Source organism: Chenopodium album, chromosome 7 (genome assembly GCF_948465745.1).
Source record: "Chenopodium album chromosome 7, dcCheAlbu1.1, whole genome shotgun sequence".
In the NCBI taxonomy this organism is placed as follows: domain Eukaryota; kingdom Viridiplantae; phylum Streptophyta; class Magnoliopsida; order Caryophyllales; family Amaranthaceae; genus Chenopodium; species Chenopodium album.
In genome coordinates, this window is record NC_137840.1 from 3,058,130 (window position 1) to 3,074,260 (window position 16,131).

The following is a 16,131-nucleotide window of genomic DNA, read 5'->3' on the forward strand; positions in this document are numbered from 1 at the left end:
AAACATCCTTCGTTCAAATGAAGATTTTAATGGCTTAAAACATATTTTTGTTATTGTAATAGTCAAAAATGGCAATTGAACGATCTTTAAAAAAATAGAAAGGGTAGGTTCCATACCAAAATCAAAGACCAAAGTTTTTGAAAACAAGACCCATGATCATGTTGATTATAATAGGAGTTTTAGGACCACATCAATAAAATTGGTCCAAATCTTTTCCAAACTTCACTGATCGATTTTAAAACTTGATTCTATGTATACATTTTAATTGTCCTACTTAGCTGCAGCAACAATACAAGACTACCAACTGTAATTAGGAACCTAATTATCAAATCATAAATACAAGAAAAATACAGTTAAAGGTTAAGAATTTCTTTAGTTCAGAATTTCACACCCCCCCCCCAATAACAACAACCAGAAGCAACATGGCAGAAACACACCACAACAACAACAAGCAGCAGACAACTTTAATAAAAATATTTACCTATGGTTAGAACCTCCTCCTTGTCGTCAAAATCTATGTCTACAGGCCAATCCGGAAGTGCTTTTGGTCGTAAAGACTTAGATTGTTTCGGGATCTTCTCTGATTCTTTCCCACTGTTTTGCCGATCTTGATTATTCTGTGGAGCTGTTGCTGAAGTTTTAACAGCACCAGTCTCAAGGTTCTGAATTCCTCGTCTCACAGCTTGCTCGGGAGGTTTATGAGAAGTAGAAAGGGAGTTCAATGATGAGTTTGGTCTACTTGATTGTGGAATATTAGGTGGGATATTAGGTGGGACTTTTGCTGGGTATTTATTATGATAACCTGATGTAGTTGCCTCTTTGACTGAACTAGATGTTGAACCAGGAGGGTTTTTCCAAACGGATCCCAAACTATTAGGTGGTTGTTGGTCAGATTTTGTAGTGGTATTGGGTGGAGAAAAAGGTCCCCATTTGTCATCCTTAAGTACCTCAGTCTGTGGTGACTTAGTAGCTTGTTTTTTGGTGGGTTGTGAAACAACTTCAGTAGCATTTGACTTAGCTGTGGCAGCAAGTATTTCCCTTGCTCTCTTGCTTCGATAAGTCATCTTTTACCTAATAAAACCATAAGACAAGCTACATTAGTATGTCAAAAATGATATAAAGACAAGACATAAACTTAAATACAAACTATACATCAGAATATCAGTGGAAAGTAAAGACAATATATTAAGACAAAACTGATATTAAAACAAGACACTATATGTACATCTAAACTAAACATCTAAACTGAAATACAAAATAAGAACAACAAAAATCAATGCATCATATTTGAAATAACAAGAAATAAATTTGATCAAAAAGACAAAATCTGATGACTCACACACACACACAAGCTCTGAAATATAATCACACACACACAAGTTCTGATGTTCAGAGCTGCAATTCAGAACTGAATTCCAGAACTGATTTTCAGTTCTGAAGATCAGCTCTGCATTCACTTCTGAATTCAGTTCTGGATTCAGTTCGGAAATTCAGATCTGAATTTAGTTCTGGATTTTAGTTCTGATTTCGGCTCTGAATTCAGTTCTGGTATTCAGATCTGAATTAAATTCTGTATTTCAGCTCTGATTTAAGTTCTTATTCGACCAATAAGAAACCAACACGATAATACTACGTAGTACCATAAAAACAGAAATTAAGTTAACAAAATACAAACTTTGATGAATTAGAATAACTAAATGAAATATAAAAATACACACCCATCCAAATTTATGAACTCAAATCTATAATAAATTATAAAAGTTGTAAACAAATTATTCAGGTATATCAAACAAGTCCCTAGGCTTAGTTTTCACAACATGACACCACCCTTTTTGTATCTCATCCTCAATATAAAAAACTTGTTTTGCTTGATATGAGAAAACAAATGGATCATCACGCAAAAATCGACCAGTGTGCATCAACTTTGAGAAATTGATACGAACACTTCCATTCGGATTTGTTTTGATACCCCTACGGATATCGACCCAATCACAACGAAACAATACAACCTTATAAGAACCATAATAATCTAATTCCAAAATTTCTTTGAGTTTTCCATAATATTCGTGACCCTCTGCTTCCACCATGATTCCTGAATTCCGAGTTACTCGAAATCGCTCACGATCCACAATATCAAATTTGTAACCATTGATAATAACACTTTTCATCCTTTTCCCGCGGTTACTCAAGCCACCGGCTAAGGCTTTTCTTAACTTTCCATCTACCGTGCTATCATCTAAATTATGGACCTATAATTCGAGAATAATAAAGTTAGAATTAGAAAGTTGTATAATATGAAAATAAAAAGACCCTAAATGTAAAACCATATGACATGGCTTTGCAACCAATCTGCAAATTCATCAATTATCCACTGATTTTCAATAGATTCATCAGCTTGACTTCCTCCAACGTCATTCTCTTGCCTCTTTAGTTTTAGGAACTCACTATCGAGATTGTAAATTTTATGTTAGTAACAAGTATATATTGGACGCTTTAACTAAACACATAATGCTACTTACTTGAGCACCGGGGTTAGTTCATCAGAATGAAGTAAAACATAGCGATGAGCTTGCTTTAAACTTCTATCATCCAAACGGACATTTTCTTTCTTTCCAACAACATGACCACCAGAGTTATACAAATAGTTTTCAATGTTTGATACACCATCCTCATTCCTTCTAGGTATACTGAACATAGTCTCAACACTTTCTAAATATCTCGAACAAAATGCAATTGTCTCCCACAAAAGGTAACCTTCCGCTATAGATCCTTCCGGTTGCGCTTTATTGCTTACATGAGATTTCAAAAAGGCCAAGTACCTTGAATTATAGTAACGATTTTGTATGTGAATGTGAAAGAATAGGAAAAATTATTATATAAAAATAAATAATACAAATAATAATAATAATAATAATAATAATAATAATAATAATAATAATAATAATAATAATAATAATAATAATAATAGTAATAATATGTACCTTTCAACAGGATACATCCATCTATAGTGAACCGGTCCGCCTAGTCTGACCTCTTCCACTAAATGAATTAGTAGATGAACCATGATTGTAAAAAATGTTGGTAAAAATTCTTTTTCAAACTTGTAAAGAGTCAACACGAGCTTTGATTGAATGGTATCTAATTCTCTTGTATCTATAGCAGTTGAACATATCTTTTTAAAAAAGTCAGACAACTCATCAAGCAAGTCAATAACTCTTGTGGCATTCGACGCCCCTAAAGCAACCGGGAGGATATCTTGCATGAGAATATGATGGTCGTGACTTTTCATATTAATAAGTTTCCGTTGCTTTATATTCACACATCTTTGCAAATTAGATCCATATCCATCAGGAACTTTCATCTTTTTCAAGACTTTCAAAAATCGTTCTTTCTCCTCGTTAGACATGGTGTATGCAGCCGGCGGGATGTAACCTTGAGGGTTGATCCATAGATGAGGTTTTATATACAAACTCTTTAGGGATTCTCTGCCACTCTCATCATCCCTACTATTATCCATATCTAAAAGAGTTCCTAATAAAATATCGGACACATTCTTTTCAATGTGCATAACATCTAAATTATGTCTAAGAGGATTATGCTCCCAATACTCTAATTCAAAAAATGTACTTTTCTTTTTCCAAAGAATATGATCACCATCGGGATCGCAATCATCATCAAGTTCATTGGCAGCTCTTTTCCCTCTTTTCTTAGGAACTTTTTTTGTCTTCCCATATACATACTTTACCCCTTCTTGTTGCTTCAAAACTTCGGTCCCGCTGGTACGAATTGGAGCAATACCATATTCTTCTTTTCCATCAAACAAATTAGCTTGTGAACGATATGGGTGATCAATAGGCAACCATTTTCGATACCCAGTGTAGATAATTTTGCCACCAAATCTATCTGAATAAGTAGAATGAGTGCAAGAAGGACAAGCTTTGTAGCCTTTCGTACTTGTAGGGAATAATTTCAAGCCTTAAAATCCCACTAGCTTGAACCCCACTGTGATCATACACTAAAGTACGGTGGCATCCAAAAGGGAAGAAGATAGAGCAAAAGAGTCGCCAACAAGTTTTTAAGGAACTTGTAAACCGTTCACGAGGTGAAGGTTACACCCCTTAACGATCCAAGAGATCGTCAACTCCATAAGGTCTAGAACCAAATAAGGGTTCGGGGATGAAGGTACAAATCCAACCTAAAAGAGATTGAACCTGCCCTAATAATAGGCCTCTACTTTATTCTGATCGTATTCATGTGCGCTTTCTAATTAACATACAATCATTAGGATTAACCCTAAACATGCTTAATCTATGTTGGTTGAATATTAATGCACAAATAAACTATTATTGGCGATCACTTGAATTTATAATCACAATTAACCCTAAACAAGATTATTAAATATCTTATTAATCGTGATTACAAGTACCAAATTCCCTTTAACATGCGATAAAGGTGTGATCAAGCAATAAATATCAAGCAACATAATAAATAATCAATATCATCAATAATAATTATAATCATAACAATAATTATAATCGTTATCAAAATAATAATAATAATAATAATAATAATAATAATAATAATAATAATAATAATAATAATAATAATAATAATAATAATAATAATAATAATAATAATAATAATAATAATAATCATAAATTATAACAATTATAATCATAATCATGTTCATGTTAATATTAAAGCATAATAAAAATAGCAAGATCCTAGGCATGATACTAACAAGATTAATAACAAACCCTAGCATGTCACTAAGCAATAAAAATCAAATCTTTAACCCTAACATGATACTAACAATCATAAATATTAGGAAGAATATAGGAAGCATCGTACTAATCATATTTAATATTAAAAATACCCTACACATGATGCTAGGAATATCATAATAACAATGTAAACATGATTTCTACATCATAATATCAATAAAAACCATTAAAGTACTTACTTTGATGCCTCGTACCTCTTTCTAATAACAAAATACACACGTTAGTAACTTCAAGGAAAATAATAAACCAAACAATTAAATTAAATTAAATAATTGAAATAGAGATTTGGGACCAAACCCTCTGAAATTAAAACCTTTCACGTCTGGGGCGAAGGCAACTTCGAATATGGCTAGGTGTTTCTAGATCTTGCGAATGCGGAATTTTGTATGAGAAAACCAAAGTTTAGAGGAAAGATGGAAGAGAGATGAATGATTCAATTGGTGAATGAATGAATGTAGATGTAGATGATGATTGATGATGATTGGTGTCTGAAAACGGAGTTTTTAATACGATATTTATAGAGAAAATCAGCCAAAAAAGATAAATTAACAAAACAGAGTCTGACGCTCAGGAAACAGAGCTGGCGCCAACCCTGGCTAGCTGGCGCCAGGAACCAGCCTTAGCGCCAGGCCTAGTTCCAGGCGCCAAGGCCTGGGGTTGGACGCTAAGCTTGATTTCGACGCGTTTTCGAAAATCTGATAAATTTACCGTACTGGAGGATAAAATAATATAATTTCTTCGAAAATGCTATTTGATTTTGATTAAAACTCTGAAAAGTCAACTTATCAATGCTAATTGAATTAGGAATGAAAAGGACCTTCTAGAAGATTCTAGAAGACTAAAACCATTCCTAATTGCATTAGGAATGATAAATCATATTAGGCCCTCCCCAAGATCATTGGGCCGTACATAAAGCTCAAACCGGGTCCAGTTTGGTAATTTGGCCATAATTTCCTCAATATTCATCGGAATTGGGCTTATAATATATCGTTGGAAAGGTCTTTGCAAGACCTATCCAGCTACACAACTATTGGACCGATATCATGGACCTACCAAACTAGATTGGCTGTTTTCTTAAAATAAAGTTTTCAAAAATAGAAAGAAGAGAAAAGAAATTAAAACTTTCCGCAACACTAGACCTTTCCACACTTTCGTTTCATTCGATTATGATTCGACGTGAAAGGTACTCATCACTGGGTTTGGTTTTGGGGAGACACAAATGGGTGTCTACTGAAGCCCCCACTTTGACTGAGTTTGGAGAAAGCAAGTTTCAAAAAACGAAAGTCAAAGTAGCGATAGGGACGGAGAATGACTCAGAATGTTCTGCGATCCTTAATCACTCTTGTAACGCCGATACCTGCAAAACTAGCGTTAGTTAAACAGATAAAAGAGTTAAGAAGCGCGTATCTTGCACCGTCGAGCACACGTCTCTGAAAGTAACCGATTGTTGCTGCTTTACTGTTTTGATGACCTTCTACAAGCTAGAGAATGCCATCCCGCTTGAAAACCGCTACGCCCGTAACTGCTTCCAAATTAGAAGATTGCTTCGCCTGAAACTATCCTCCTCCGCAATGATAAAATTCCACATCCTAGGGAATACTATCGAAGATTGCTTCTCTTGAAACAATCTCCATCCGCATTGATAATATTCCGCGTCCAAGGGAATACTATGAAAGATTGCTTCTCTTGAAACAATCCTCAGTTGTTTGTGACAACTCTCCATAATCCAGGGAACGCCACCTTGCTGTTTCGATGTTCACTCGTCTCTGAACAAAGAGCTTCCTTTTGATATGTTCACGCGCCTCTGAACAAAGAGCTTCTTTTTGATATGATCTTCTGAATGATGTGTCCACGCGTCTCTGAACGAAGAGTTTAATAATAGGATGCCCACGCGTCTCTGAGCGAAAGAGCTTGAAAATAGGAGATCTTTGATGATATGTCCACGCGTCTCTGAACAAAAGAGCTTTTGAATGATATGCCCACGCGTCTCTGGAGCAATAGAGCTTGAAAGAAATGTCCACGCGTCTCTGAACAAAAGAGCTTCGGTGCTTGAATGTTTGTTGCGATAATGTTCTGAAGAAAAATTTCCGAAGACCAACGTTTGTCGATCTCTAAAGCTTGTCTGAATTTTATTTCTGCTAAAACCAGTATGTCGGTGTCTCCGTGATTAGGCGCTTTAAGCTAAGTAAGACGATCTTTCATCAGGTCGATCACTTATTGCAATTGTAATCAAACTGACTACTTAATCATGTCAAATTGCTTATAGGGGCTAACTGGCGCACCAAGGAACCCAAAATTGATGTATGAAGTTGAAATCACCTTTTGGAGAGGCTTCGAGCTCTGTCGTTGCTGAGATATTTCTGGCGCCAAGAATTGATTCTGTCGCCGAACGCTGTGATAGGGTCTTCCCTGTTCTGCTACACCTGTATTTATTTTGACTATAGAACTTTGCCAATCTTTTTAATTATCTTAGGGTTGACCTAAAGTTTAGCGTTGCTTGACTCAATAACTTGACACGACTCAAGGTATAAACTTGACTCACTGTGATTGACTGACTCGAGGTTGACTCGACTCAAAGTAAAATGACACGTGTGTTAGACTCAAATCAAAGTGATATGACACGACATGACAATGTGTACATGACCCGTGTGTGCATTGTAATGTGATCGTGCGACTCGAAAAATGCAAAAAGGCAAAAATTTTCCGTCAATTTTGTGGAGGGTACCGACTTTCTCCCGAAAAAGAAAGACGCGAAAAAAGAATCGAAGTGTTGAAGATGCATGTTGAATGAGCATAGTCAAATGTCATTTGATACTGTCTCCCAAGGTGCAAGGATTAATCCATCCTAAGCTATCTCAATGGTTGACTCAAAGATGAAAGTATTTGGGTAACTTAGGCACGGAGGCTAAGCACTTCGTACTTCGTGATGCAATGACAATTATGATTGATGAGTGATGTTGATATGACAAGGCATGCTTCAGCATTAAGATTTCATGACAAAGGGTTCCTAGGGGAAGTATATTTTGTCATGTATCTGTGCAGTGTGTGATAGTGATTCTAAAGCTAAGCCACAAGAGCTAAGTGTGTGGAAAAGATATTATTTGTTAAAAGAGTCAAATGGTGGTGACTCTTAGGCTAGGTAAGCTAATGATATAGGGATCAAGCCCCAAAGTCTAGCTCTACATGAATAAGGATGAGCATTGGAGATCCCTTGATACGATCATGGTGTAAGTGTGTGAATGTGAATATGAATGCATATTTATTACGGCCGCACCTCGATGTGAGGTTGCCTACGTATCCGTTAGGAATCAGGCCGAACGTAGCTCTAACCGAACCTCGCACAAGTGTGTATACCTCAAAAAGGTCTTTTTAAGGGTTGTAACGTGGTTAGGCTAAAGGTTATAGAAAAAAGGGATAAAGGCTCAAGACCCTAGATAAGCCCCCAAGGTGTGCAACCTCGCTTTTGAATCTTTGCATATTTATGCTTGAGTTTCTACTCTTTTTTAGCTCTCTTTTATCTTTTGCTTTAGCATCTATTTTATTTTTATAAGTGTGAGCAATCTCGATCATGCGGTCTATTACTCACTTGGCATTCATGTTTCTCAAGCACGGTACCGAGCACTCGATAAGAGACGCAATCTGAGACGTGTTCATATCAAAGATATTTTCATATCAAAGACATTGGAACACTTACCCTTTTGTACACTTTTATTTATATTTTTGCTATTTTTGCTATCTTTTTAAATACTCAAGATTTTGTTTAGAATTGCATAAGTTGCACACTGTCTCATCCCAAGATTAGATAGATGTAGGTTGAAAGAAGAAGGGTCTATCGTTAGACGAGGCTCAAAGTGGTTTATGAAGAAAGGATTGTATATTTGAAAGGTGAAAGGAGATATGATGTGGCTACAAGGGTTGCCTTAAATCATTGGTATACCTTGTATTTAATTCGACATTGTTTTTTTTTTTTTTTTTTTTTTACAATATAATGAAATGATCATATGTAAGGAAATAAATGCTCATTTTATTAAAGGAAAAGGAAAAAAGACTACAAAAATAATCTAAAGGAAAAGAAAAGGTGCCTATGCTAGACTTATTGAGGAAAGGGTAGATAAAAAAGAAATAGAAAAAAGAGGTCACAAAATCTTGTCGTTGAAGCTCGCCTCTTGTCTTGTGTTGTTTCCTTTATCATCACTCGCTCTTCTTGTTAACTGGAGGTATGGGAAGCTTGTTGTTATCAATCAAATGTTGGATATCCTCCTTTAGCTTCCAACAGCTCTCAGTAGCATGACCCTTACCTTGGTGGTACTTGCAGTGTTTGTTTGGATTCCAACTAGGAAATCTTTTCTTGAGTGGGGGATCTTTAATAGGTCCAATGGGAGTAATGATTCCCTTGGCATGGAGTCGATCGAAAGCATCATCGTAGCTAATTCCAATAGGGGTAAATTCCCTTTTCGGTTGCTTTCGATTACCCATGGCTAGGATCTCACTAAGGTCGAAAGTACCAACACTATTACTAGAGTAGGTGTTTTCGAAAGAAGAAAGATAGTCGTTCTTCTTCCCTTTACAGCCATTGATACTATTGTTACTAATCTTCGCCTTCTTGTCGCGCGGAGGAACATGAAGGAGATTTGAATAAATGAGATCTTGAACACGATCTTTGAGGGCGAGACATACTTCGGTGGTGTGACCACGACCTCTATGGTATCGACAATAAGAATTTGGATCCCAATAGGGAAACCGCTTTTCAGGTGGAGGGTCTTGACTAGGACCAATGGGGTGGATAAGACCTTGATCGTGAAGACAGTCGAAAGCTTCATTGTAAGTCATTCTTATTGGTGTGTATTCTTCAATGGTCCGTTTTGCTTGTGGCTTAGGAGCATTGAGTTCTTCATTAAACCCTTGGCGAGAATTTTGTTCAATGGCCATCACCCGATTTGCTAATCCTTCTACCACATTCAAGAGCATGGCAATGACATCTTGCATTTTTCGAATTTCCTCTTTTAGACTTGACGAGTCTTCCTTGGTATTATCTAAGAAAAGACTTTCATCCTCCTCAATTATGGCCACTTCATCGAGAGAGGTCATATAAGCTGTCTCGATCATAGGCTCTCCCACAGGTGTGATAATAAGTGATGGATCAAAGGATGCTCGGTCATCTTCGATGGCTAGAATCTCGGAAGTTTCATTGTTATCGATCAGATCTTAAATAGCTTCTTTGAGTTTCCAACACTCTTCAGTGTCGTGACCCTTTCCTTGATGATATTTGCAGTGCTTAATAGGGTCCCACTTAGGTGGCCTAGCTTCTGGAACTGGATCTTTGATGGGCCCTATGGGCATGACTAGTCCTTTGTGATGTAGCTTCTCGAAAGTCGTTTCATAACTCATACCAAGTGGAGTGAACACTCTTTTTGATCTCTGGATTCGTGGTTTAGAGGCGTTCGTGGCATGTACTTCATTAATGGGAGAGGAAGAAGAAGGATGGTCGTTCTTCTTTCCTCTCGCACCATTGTCTTTCAGAAGGTCATCTTCAATGTCAATGCCTATATTATAGACAGCTTTGAAAGTATCTAACTTGTGTTGGTACTTTAAGTGTTTTGAATACTTCCCTTGGAGATTCTTGATAAACATCCTCACAGATTCTTTTTTGGTAGGAGCCTTGACCATATTAGCGGAAGTTTCCCTCCATTTATTGAAGAAAGAAGTGAACCCTTCGTTTTCCTTTTGTTTTAACGTCTCAAGTTGTCTGTGGTCTGTTTCGTCTTGGATGTTGCACTTATATCTATCAACGAAAGCGTTTACTATCAATTCCCAGGTAGAGGTTTTCTCCTTGTCAAGGGAGAAGTACCATTTTTGGCAAACGGTTTCAAGAGATAGTGAGAACAGAGAAGGGAAGACCTTCTTATCGATGCCCTTAATGTTCATTATAGTTTCGAAAGCTCTTAGATGAAAATAAGGATTATCTGTCGCCTTGAATTTTGGGATGTCAGCGGCGTTGAACTTATGTGGAAGAAGTTCCTTGTCCAGCGAGACCCCTTGTGAACTCATGCCCTGAAATTTATAGTCACTAGATAGCTTGCTTAGACTCTCTTGCATGAGGTTCATCTATTGTTGCTTCACGGGGTCATCGACCCTAAGTGCGAGAAGTTTCAGTGTTTCAGTCACGGTAGCCAGTTGGTTCTTAAGATCATTGACTTCTTCTTGAGTTGCCATTATCTTCTTAGCCTTCCTCTTTTGACGAATCGGTTTATCAAAAAGCGAGACTTGAATAAAGAGGTTGTCCTTGATTAATCGCCCTTCTCTCCTCGACCAAGTACTGTGGAAAAGGAATTTGGGGGTACTGATTGTTAATTATTTGACTCAAACTTTATTCAACATGCAATGGATGGAGGAAGTGAAGAAAGATGGAAGAATGTGAAGAAGATTTAGGTGGAGGGATATGAAGAATTAGGAATAGAATGTACTCCCCCAACTCAAATGACGGAAAGACCGACTCATGCATGGACCTAAGACATGGCCATGGTGATGTACTCAACGTGTGTGCTAAGACTAGTGAGTGTAGATGGTACGTTAAGACTCGTGTCATGACCACGTGGCTAGACTATGTGACTAAGACTCGATTAATGACTTGACAAGGTGTTATTGACAGTGGAAATTAACCGAATTAATTAGCAAACTGGTTAATTAGACCTTAGGTGATGACTCGACTAATAATCCGAACTGTCGGCTAAGCGACAGGACTGGCGTCACACAGTGAAGGTTAGCGCCAGACAACTTAGCTGTCGTCTGGCGCTACACACCATAGTGTGGCGCTACAGCTCAGACTTTGGCGCCAATAGTGGAGCTTCGGTCTGGGACTGTTTTCGGTATTATTAGTCAACTGGGGTATGCCTAAAGTCGTACTAGGTCAATTCAGATTAAAATATTAGACTTTATTGACTCAAATTGAATAATTAATTAGGCAAAGTTTTTTAAGTCATTAATTTATTTAATTTCAACACAAGTCAACAAATGGTTAAGAGAAACATTGAATATATATGCACAACAAATAATGCACAATTAGTCAAGTAGGCACAATATGATGGAATGAGTTTGCAACCTAACCATGGCTCTAGTTCTCTAAAGTTCGGGATATGGTTTAGTCAATAGAGGGTCCATGGTTAATTGTCCGGATGCATCGCGCGGAAGCCTAACCGTGAAGGGTTGGCGCGAGTGGATGGGACACCGCGAGCTTTAGAAAAAACTCGCTTCCATGGTTTGGTGAATTCAACATCTCGGATGTACCCTTTGTTGCACGGAGCGTTCAATCGGGTAGATGGAGCATGAATTCCCAGAGGGTTATGTCCATATGGAGAACACATAAGGGTCTCAGAAAAATGAGAAAAAATTCAATCAGGAAGTAGGATCGAGCAAACAATACGAAAAACCGATCGAAATTAGAACGCATATTTCTGGCTCGGTATTGGGGGAAATTGGCGCCAGCAAACAGAGACTGGCGCCAACTTTTAACTGTAACGCCTGGCGCCAATACTGGCGTCTGGCGCTACGGCTAAAAGTGTGGCGCCAAGCTCTGGCCCCTGACGCTACTTCCCACATGCCTCAGCAGCTTTCTGTGCTCGATAAAATCTTCCAGTTTCGCGCGGTGTTATTTCAGTCCTAGTTGTGAAAGACATTCCTCAAATTTCCTACGTGTAAAATCCTATGTTTTTAACTCATTACGGATGGTCTTTCCAATGAGATCTTTTTTATGCATATGACAATAATGTTAATCAAAATTACGCACATGAAATACTTAGAACTTTTCGAGTCTCATCCACTCATTCTAAATCATTGCCGAAACAAATTCAGGAATTAAAATAGAAATCCTCCCCAGTGTAGTCGCCAAAAACTATAGGGAATAATTTCAAGCCTTAAAATCCCACTAGCTTGAACCCCACTGTGATCATACACTAAAGTACGGTGGCGTCCAAAAGGGAAGAAGATAGAGCAAAAGAGTCGCCAACAAGTTTTTAAGGAACTTGTAAACCGTTCACGAGGTGAAGGTTACACCCCTTAACGATCCAAGAGATCGTCAACTTCATAAGGTCTAGAACCAAATAAGGGTTCGGGGATGAAGGTACAAATCCAACCTAAAAGAGATTGAACCTGCCCTAATAATAGGCCTCTACTTTATTCTGATCGTATTCATGTGCGCTTTCTAATTAACATACAATCATTAGGATTAACCCTAAACCTGTTTAATCTATGTTGGTTGAATATTAATGCACAAATAAACTATTATTGGCGATCACTTGAATTTATAATCACAATTAACCCTAAACAAGATTATTAAATATCTTATTAATCGGGATTACAAGTACCAAATTCCCTTTAACATGCGATAAAGGTGTGATCAAGCAATAAATATCAAGCAACATAATAAATAATCAATATCATCAATAATAATTATAATCATAACAATAATTATAATCGTTATCAAAATAATAATAATAATAATAATAATAATAATAATAATAATAATAATAATAATCATAAATTATAACAATTATAATCATAATCATGTTCATGTTAATATTAAAGCATAATAAAAATAGCAAGATCCTAGGCATGATACTAACAAGATTAATAACAAACCCTAGCATGTCACTAAGCAATAAAAATCAAATCTTTAACCCTAACATGATACTAACAATCATAAATATTAGGAAGAATATAGGAAGCATCGTACTAATCATATTTAATATTAAAAATACCCTACACATGATACTAGGAATATCATAATAACAATGTAAACATGATTTCTACATCATAATATCAATAAAAACCATTAAAGTACTTACTTTGATGCCTCTTACCTCTTTCTAATAACAAAATACACACGTTAGTAACTTCAAGGAAAATAATAAAACAAACAATTAAATTAAATTAAATAATTGAAATAGAGATTTGGGACCAAACCCTCAGAAATTAAAACTTTTCACGTCTGGGGAGAAGGCAACTTCGAATATGGCTAGGTGTTTCTAGATCTTGCGAATGCGGAATTTTGTATGAGAAAACCAAAGTTTAGAGGAAAGATGGAAGAGAGATGAATGATTCAATTGGTGAATGAATGAATGTAGATGTAGATGATGATTGATGATGATTGGTGTCTGAAAACGGAGTTTTTAATACGATATTTATAGAGAAAATCAGCCAAAAAAGATAAATTAACAAAACAGAGTCTGACGCTCAGGAAACAGAGCTGGCGCCAACCCTGGCTAGCTGGCGCCAGGAACCAGCCTTAGCGCCAGGCGCCAATGGCTAGCGCCAGGCCTAGTTCCAGGCGCTAAGGCCTGGGGTTGGACGCCAAGCTTGATTTCGATGCGTTTTTGAAAATCTGATAAATTTACCGTACTGGAGGATTAAATAATATAATTTCTTCGAAAATGCTATTTGATTTTGATTAAAACTCTGAAAAGTCAACTTATCAATGCTAATTGAATTAGGAATGAAAAGGACCTTCTAGAAGATTCTAGAAGACTAAAACCATTCCTAATTGCATTAGGAATGATAAATCATATTAGGCCCTCCCCAAGATCATTGGGCCGTACATAAAGCTCAAACCGGGTCCAGTTTGGTAATTTGGCCATAATTTCCTCAATATTCATCGGAATTGGGCTTATAATATATCGTTGGAAAGGTATTTGAAAGCCCTATCCAACTACACCACTATTGGACCCATATCATGGACCAACCAAACTGGATTGGTTGTTTTCTTAAAATAAAGTTTTCAAAAACAGAAAGAAGAGAAAAGAAATTAAAACTTTCCGCAACACTAGACCTTTCCACACTTTCGTTTCATTCTATTATGATTCAACGTGAAAGGTACTCATCACTGGGTTTGTTTTTGGGGAGACACAAATGGGTGTCTATAGTACTCTAACCTAACAGCATAGCATAAGCCGGAAAGTCATTAATAGTAGAGTGTAGGGCTGCTCGTAGTTTGAAGTTGCTTCCACTATAAGAATCAAAAGCATCAACACCTTCCCACAATAATTTCAATTCATGGATTAGTGGTTGCAAGTACACATCAATATCCATACCGGGACCAAATTTACCAGGAATAATTATAGAAAGAATAAAGGATGATGGTTTCATACAAAGCCATGGTGGTAAATTATAAGGAATGAGGACCACCGGCCATGTACTATAATTTGTGTTCATAAGACGATATGGATTAAAACCATCACTCGCTAGGCCTAATCTAACACTGCGAGGATCAGCGACAAACTCTGTATATTTTTCATCAAATTTTTTCCAGGCCTTGCCATCAGCAGGGTGTCGTAGAATCTTATCATCCTTACGATTAAAGTTCCATCTCATGTCCTCTGCAGTTTTAGATGACATGTAAAGCCTCTTTAATCTAGGGATAAGGGGAAAGTACCGCATTACTTTAGCTGCCTCGCCTCTCTTACATGCTTCTTTTCCTTTTTCATTTACATCACCCTCCTTTCCTTTCACATTTTTCCACCTTGATGTCTTGCATATATGACACTCACTTTTATTTGCAAATTCGCCCCAATATAACATGCAATCATTTGGACATGCATGGATTTTCTCATATCCTAACCCTAAATCATTTATTATCTCCATGCCTTCATAATAGGACGATGGAAAATCCTTAATAATGGGAAATGCGTCAATTAGAAGTTCAAGTAATTTATTAAATGACTCTGCAGACCAATGGAACATACACTTTAGGTGAAACAAATGCAATAGAAATGAAAGTTTTGAAAAAGTAGTACACCCCTCGTATAGGCCTTTTTCAGAAGCTTCCATGAGATTTTTATACTTTGCCTGTTCTTCATTTGAGAAAGTTGATTGATACTCATCATCTACCTCGCGATAAATGGTAAACCCCTCATCCATGTCATATGAATTGTCATCCTCAATACTTTGTTCATTAAATGATGGATCTTGAGTTTTGTCGGTTTGTTGTGTATTAAATCTAAAAGATGCTCTTAGTAACCCGTCCATATCATCTCGACCTACTGCATTCACTTGATCATCACTTAGATCATAGGTCTTACTCCCTTCATCTTTACGATGAAATATCCAATTTCTATAGTTTTTATAAAAACCATAAAATAAAAAATGCCCTCCAACTTCTTCTACAGAATTCGTTTTATTTAACTTGCACTTATTACATGGGCATTTAGTTTCCCATGTATTTGGTAAAATAGTCTCTTAAGCAAGTTCCAAGAATTTCATGCAACCTTTAAAATAACAAGGATCACCTCTTGGTAAATCAATCCAACTAGTATCCATGTCTACAAAGAAGTATATAGTTAATTGCCAAACAAAAACA

The 16,131-nt window shown here is 36.7% G+C and overlaps 1 protein-coding gene across 1 annotated transcript; it reads right to left on the reverse strand.

The window, feature by feature from the left end:
* Positions 1 to 1,496: 1,496 nt before the first annotated feature.
* On the reverse strand, positions 1,497 to 15,800 carry LOC145639876 (uncharacterized). Its single transcript, XM_081691200.1, has 6 exons — positions 14,708 to 15,800; positions 3,628 to 3,903; positions 2,982 to 3,531; positions 2,520 to 2,819; positions 2,333 to 2,444; positions 1,497 to 2,249 (listed from the first exon to the last, which is right to left on the reverse strand). The coding sequence occupies exons 1-6, from the start codon at positions 15,798 to 15,800 to the stop codon at positions 1,773 to 1,775; spliced, it is 2,808 nt and encodes a 935-aa protein (XP_081547326.1). The 3' UTR covers positions 1,497 to 1,772.
* Positions 15,801 to 16,131: the final 331 nt, after the last annotated feature.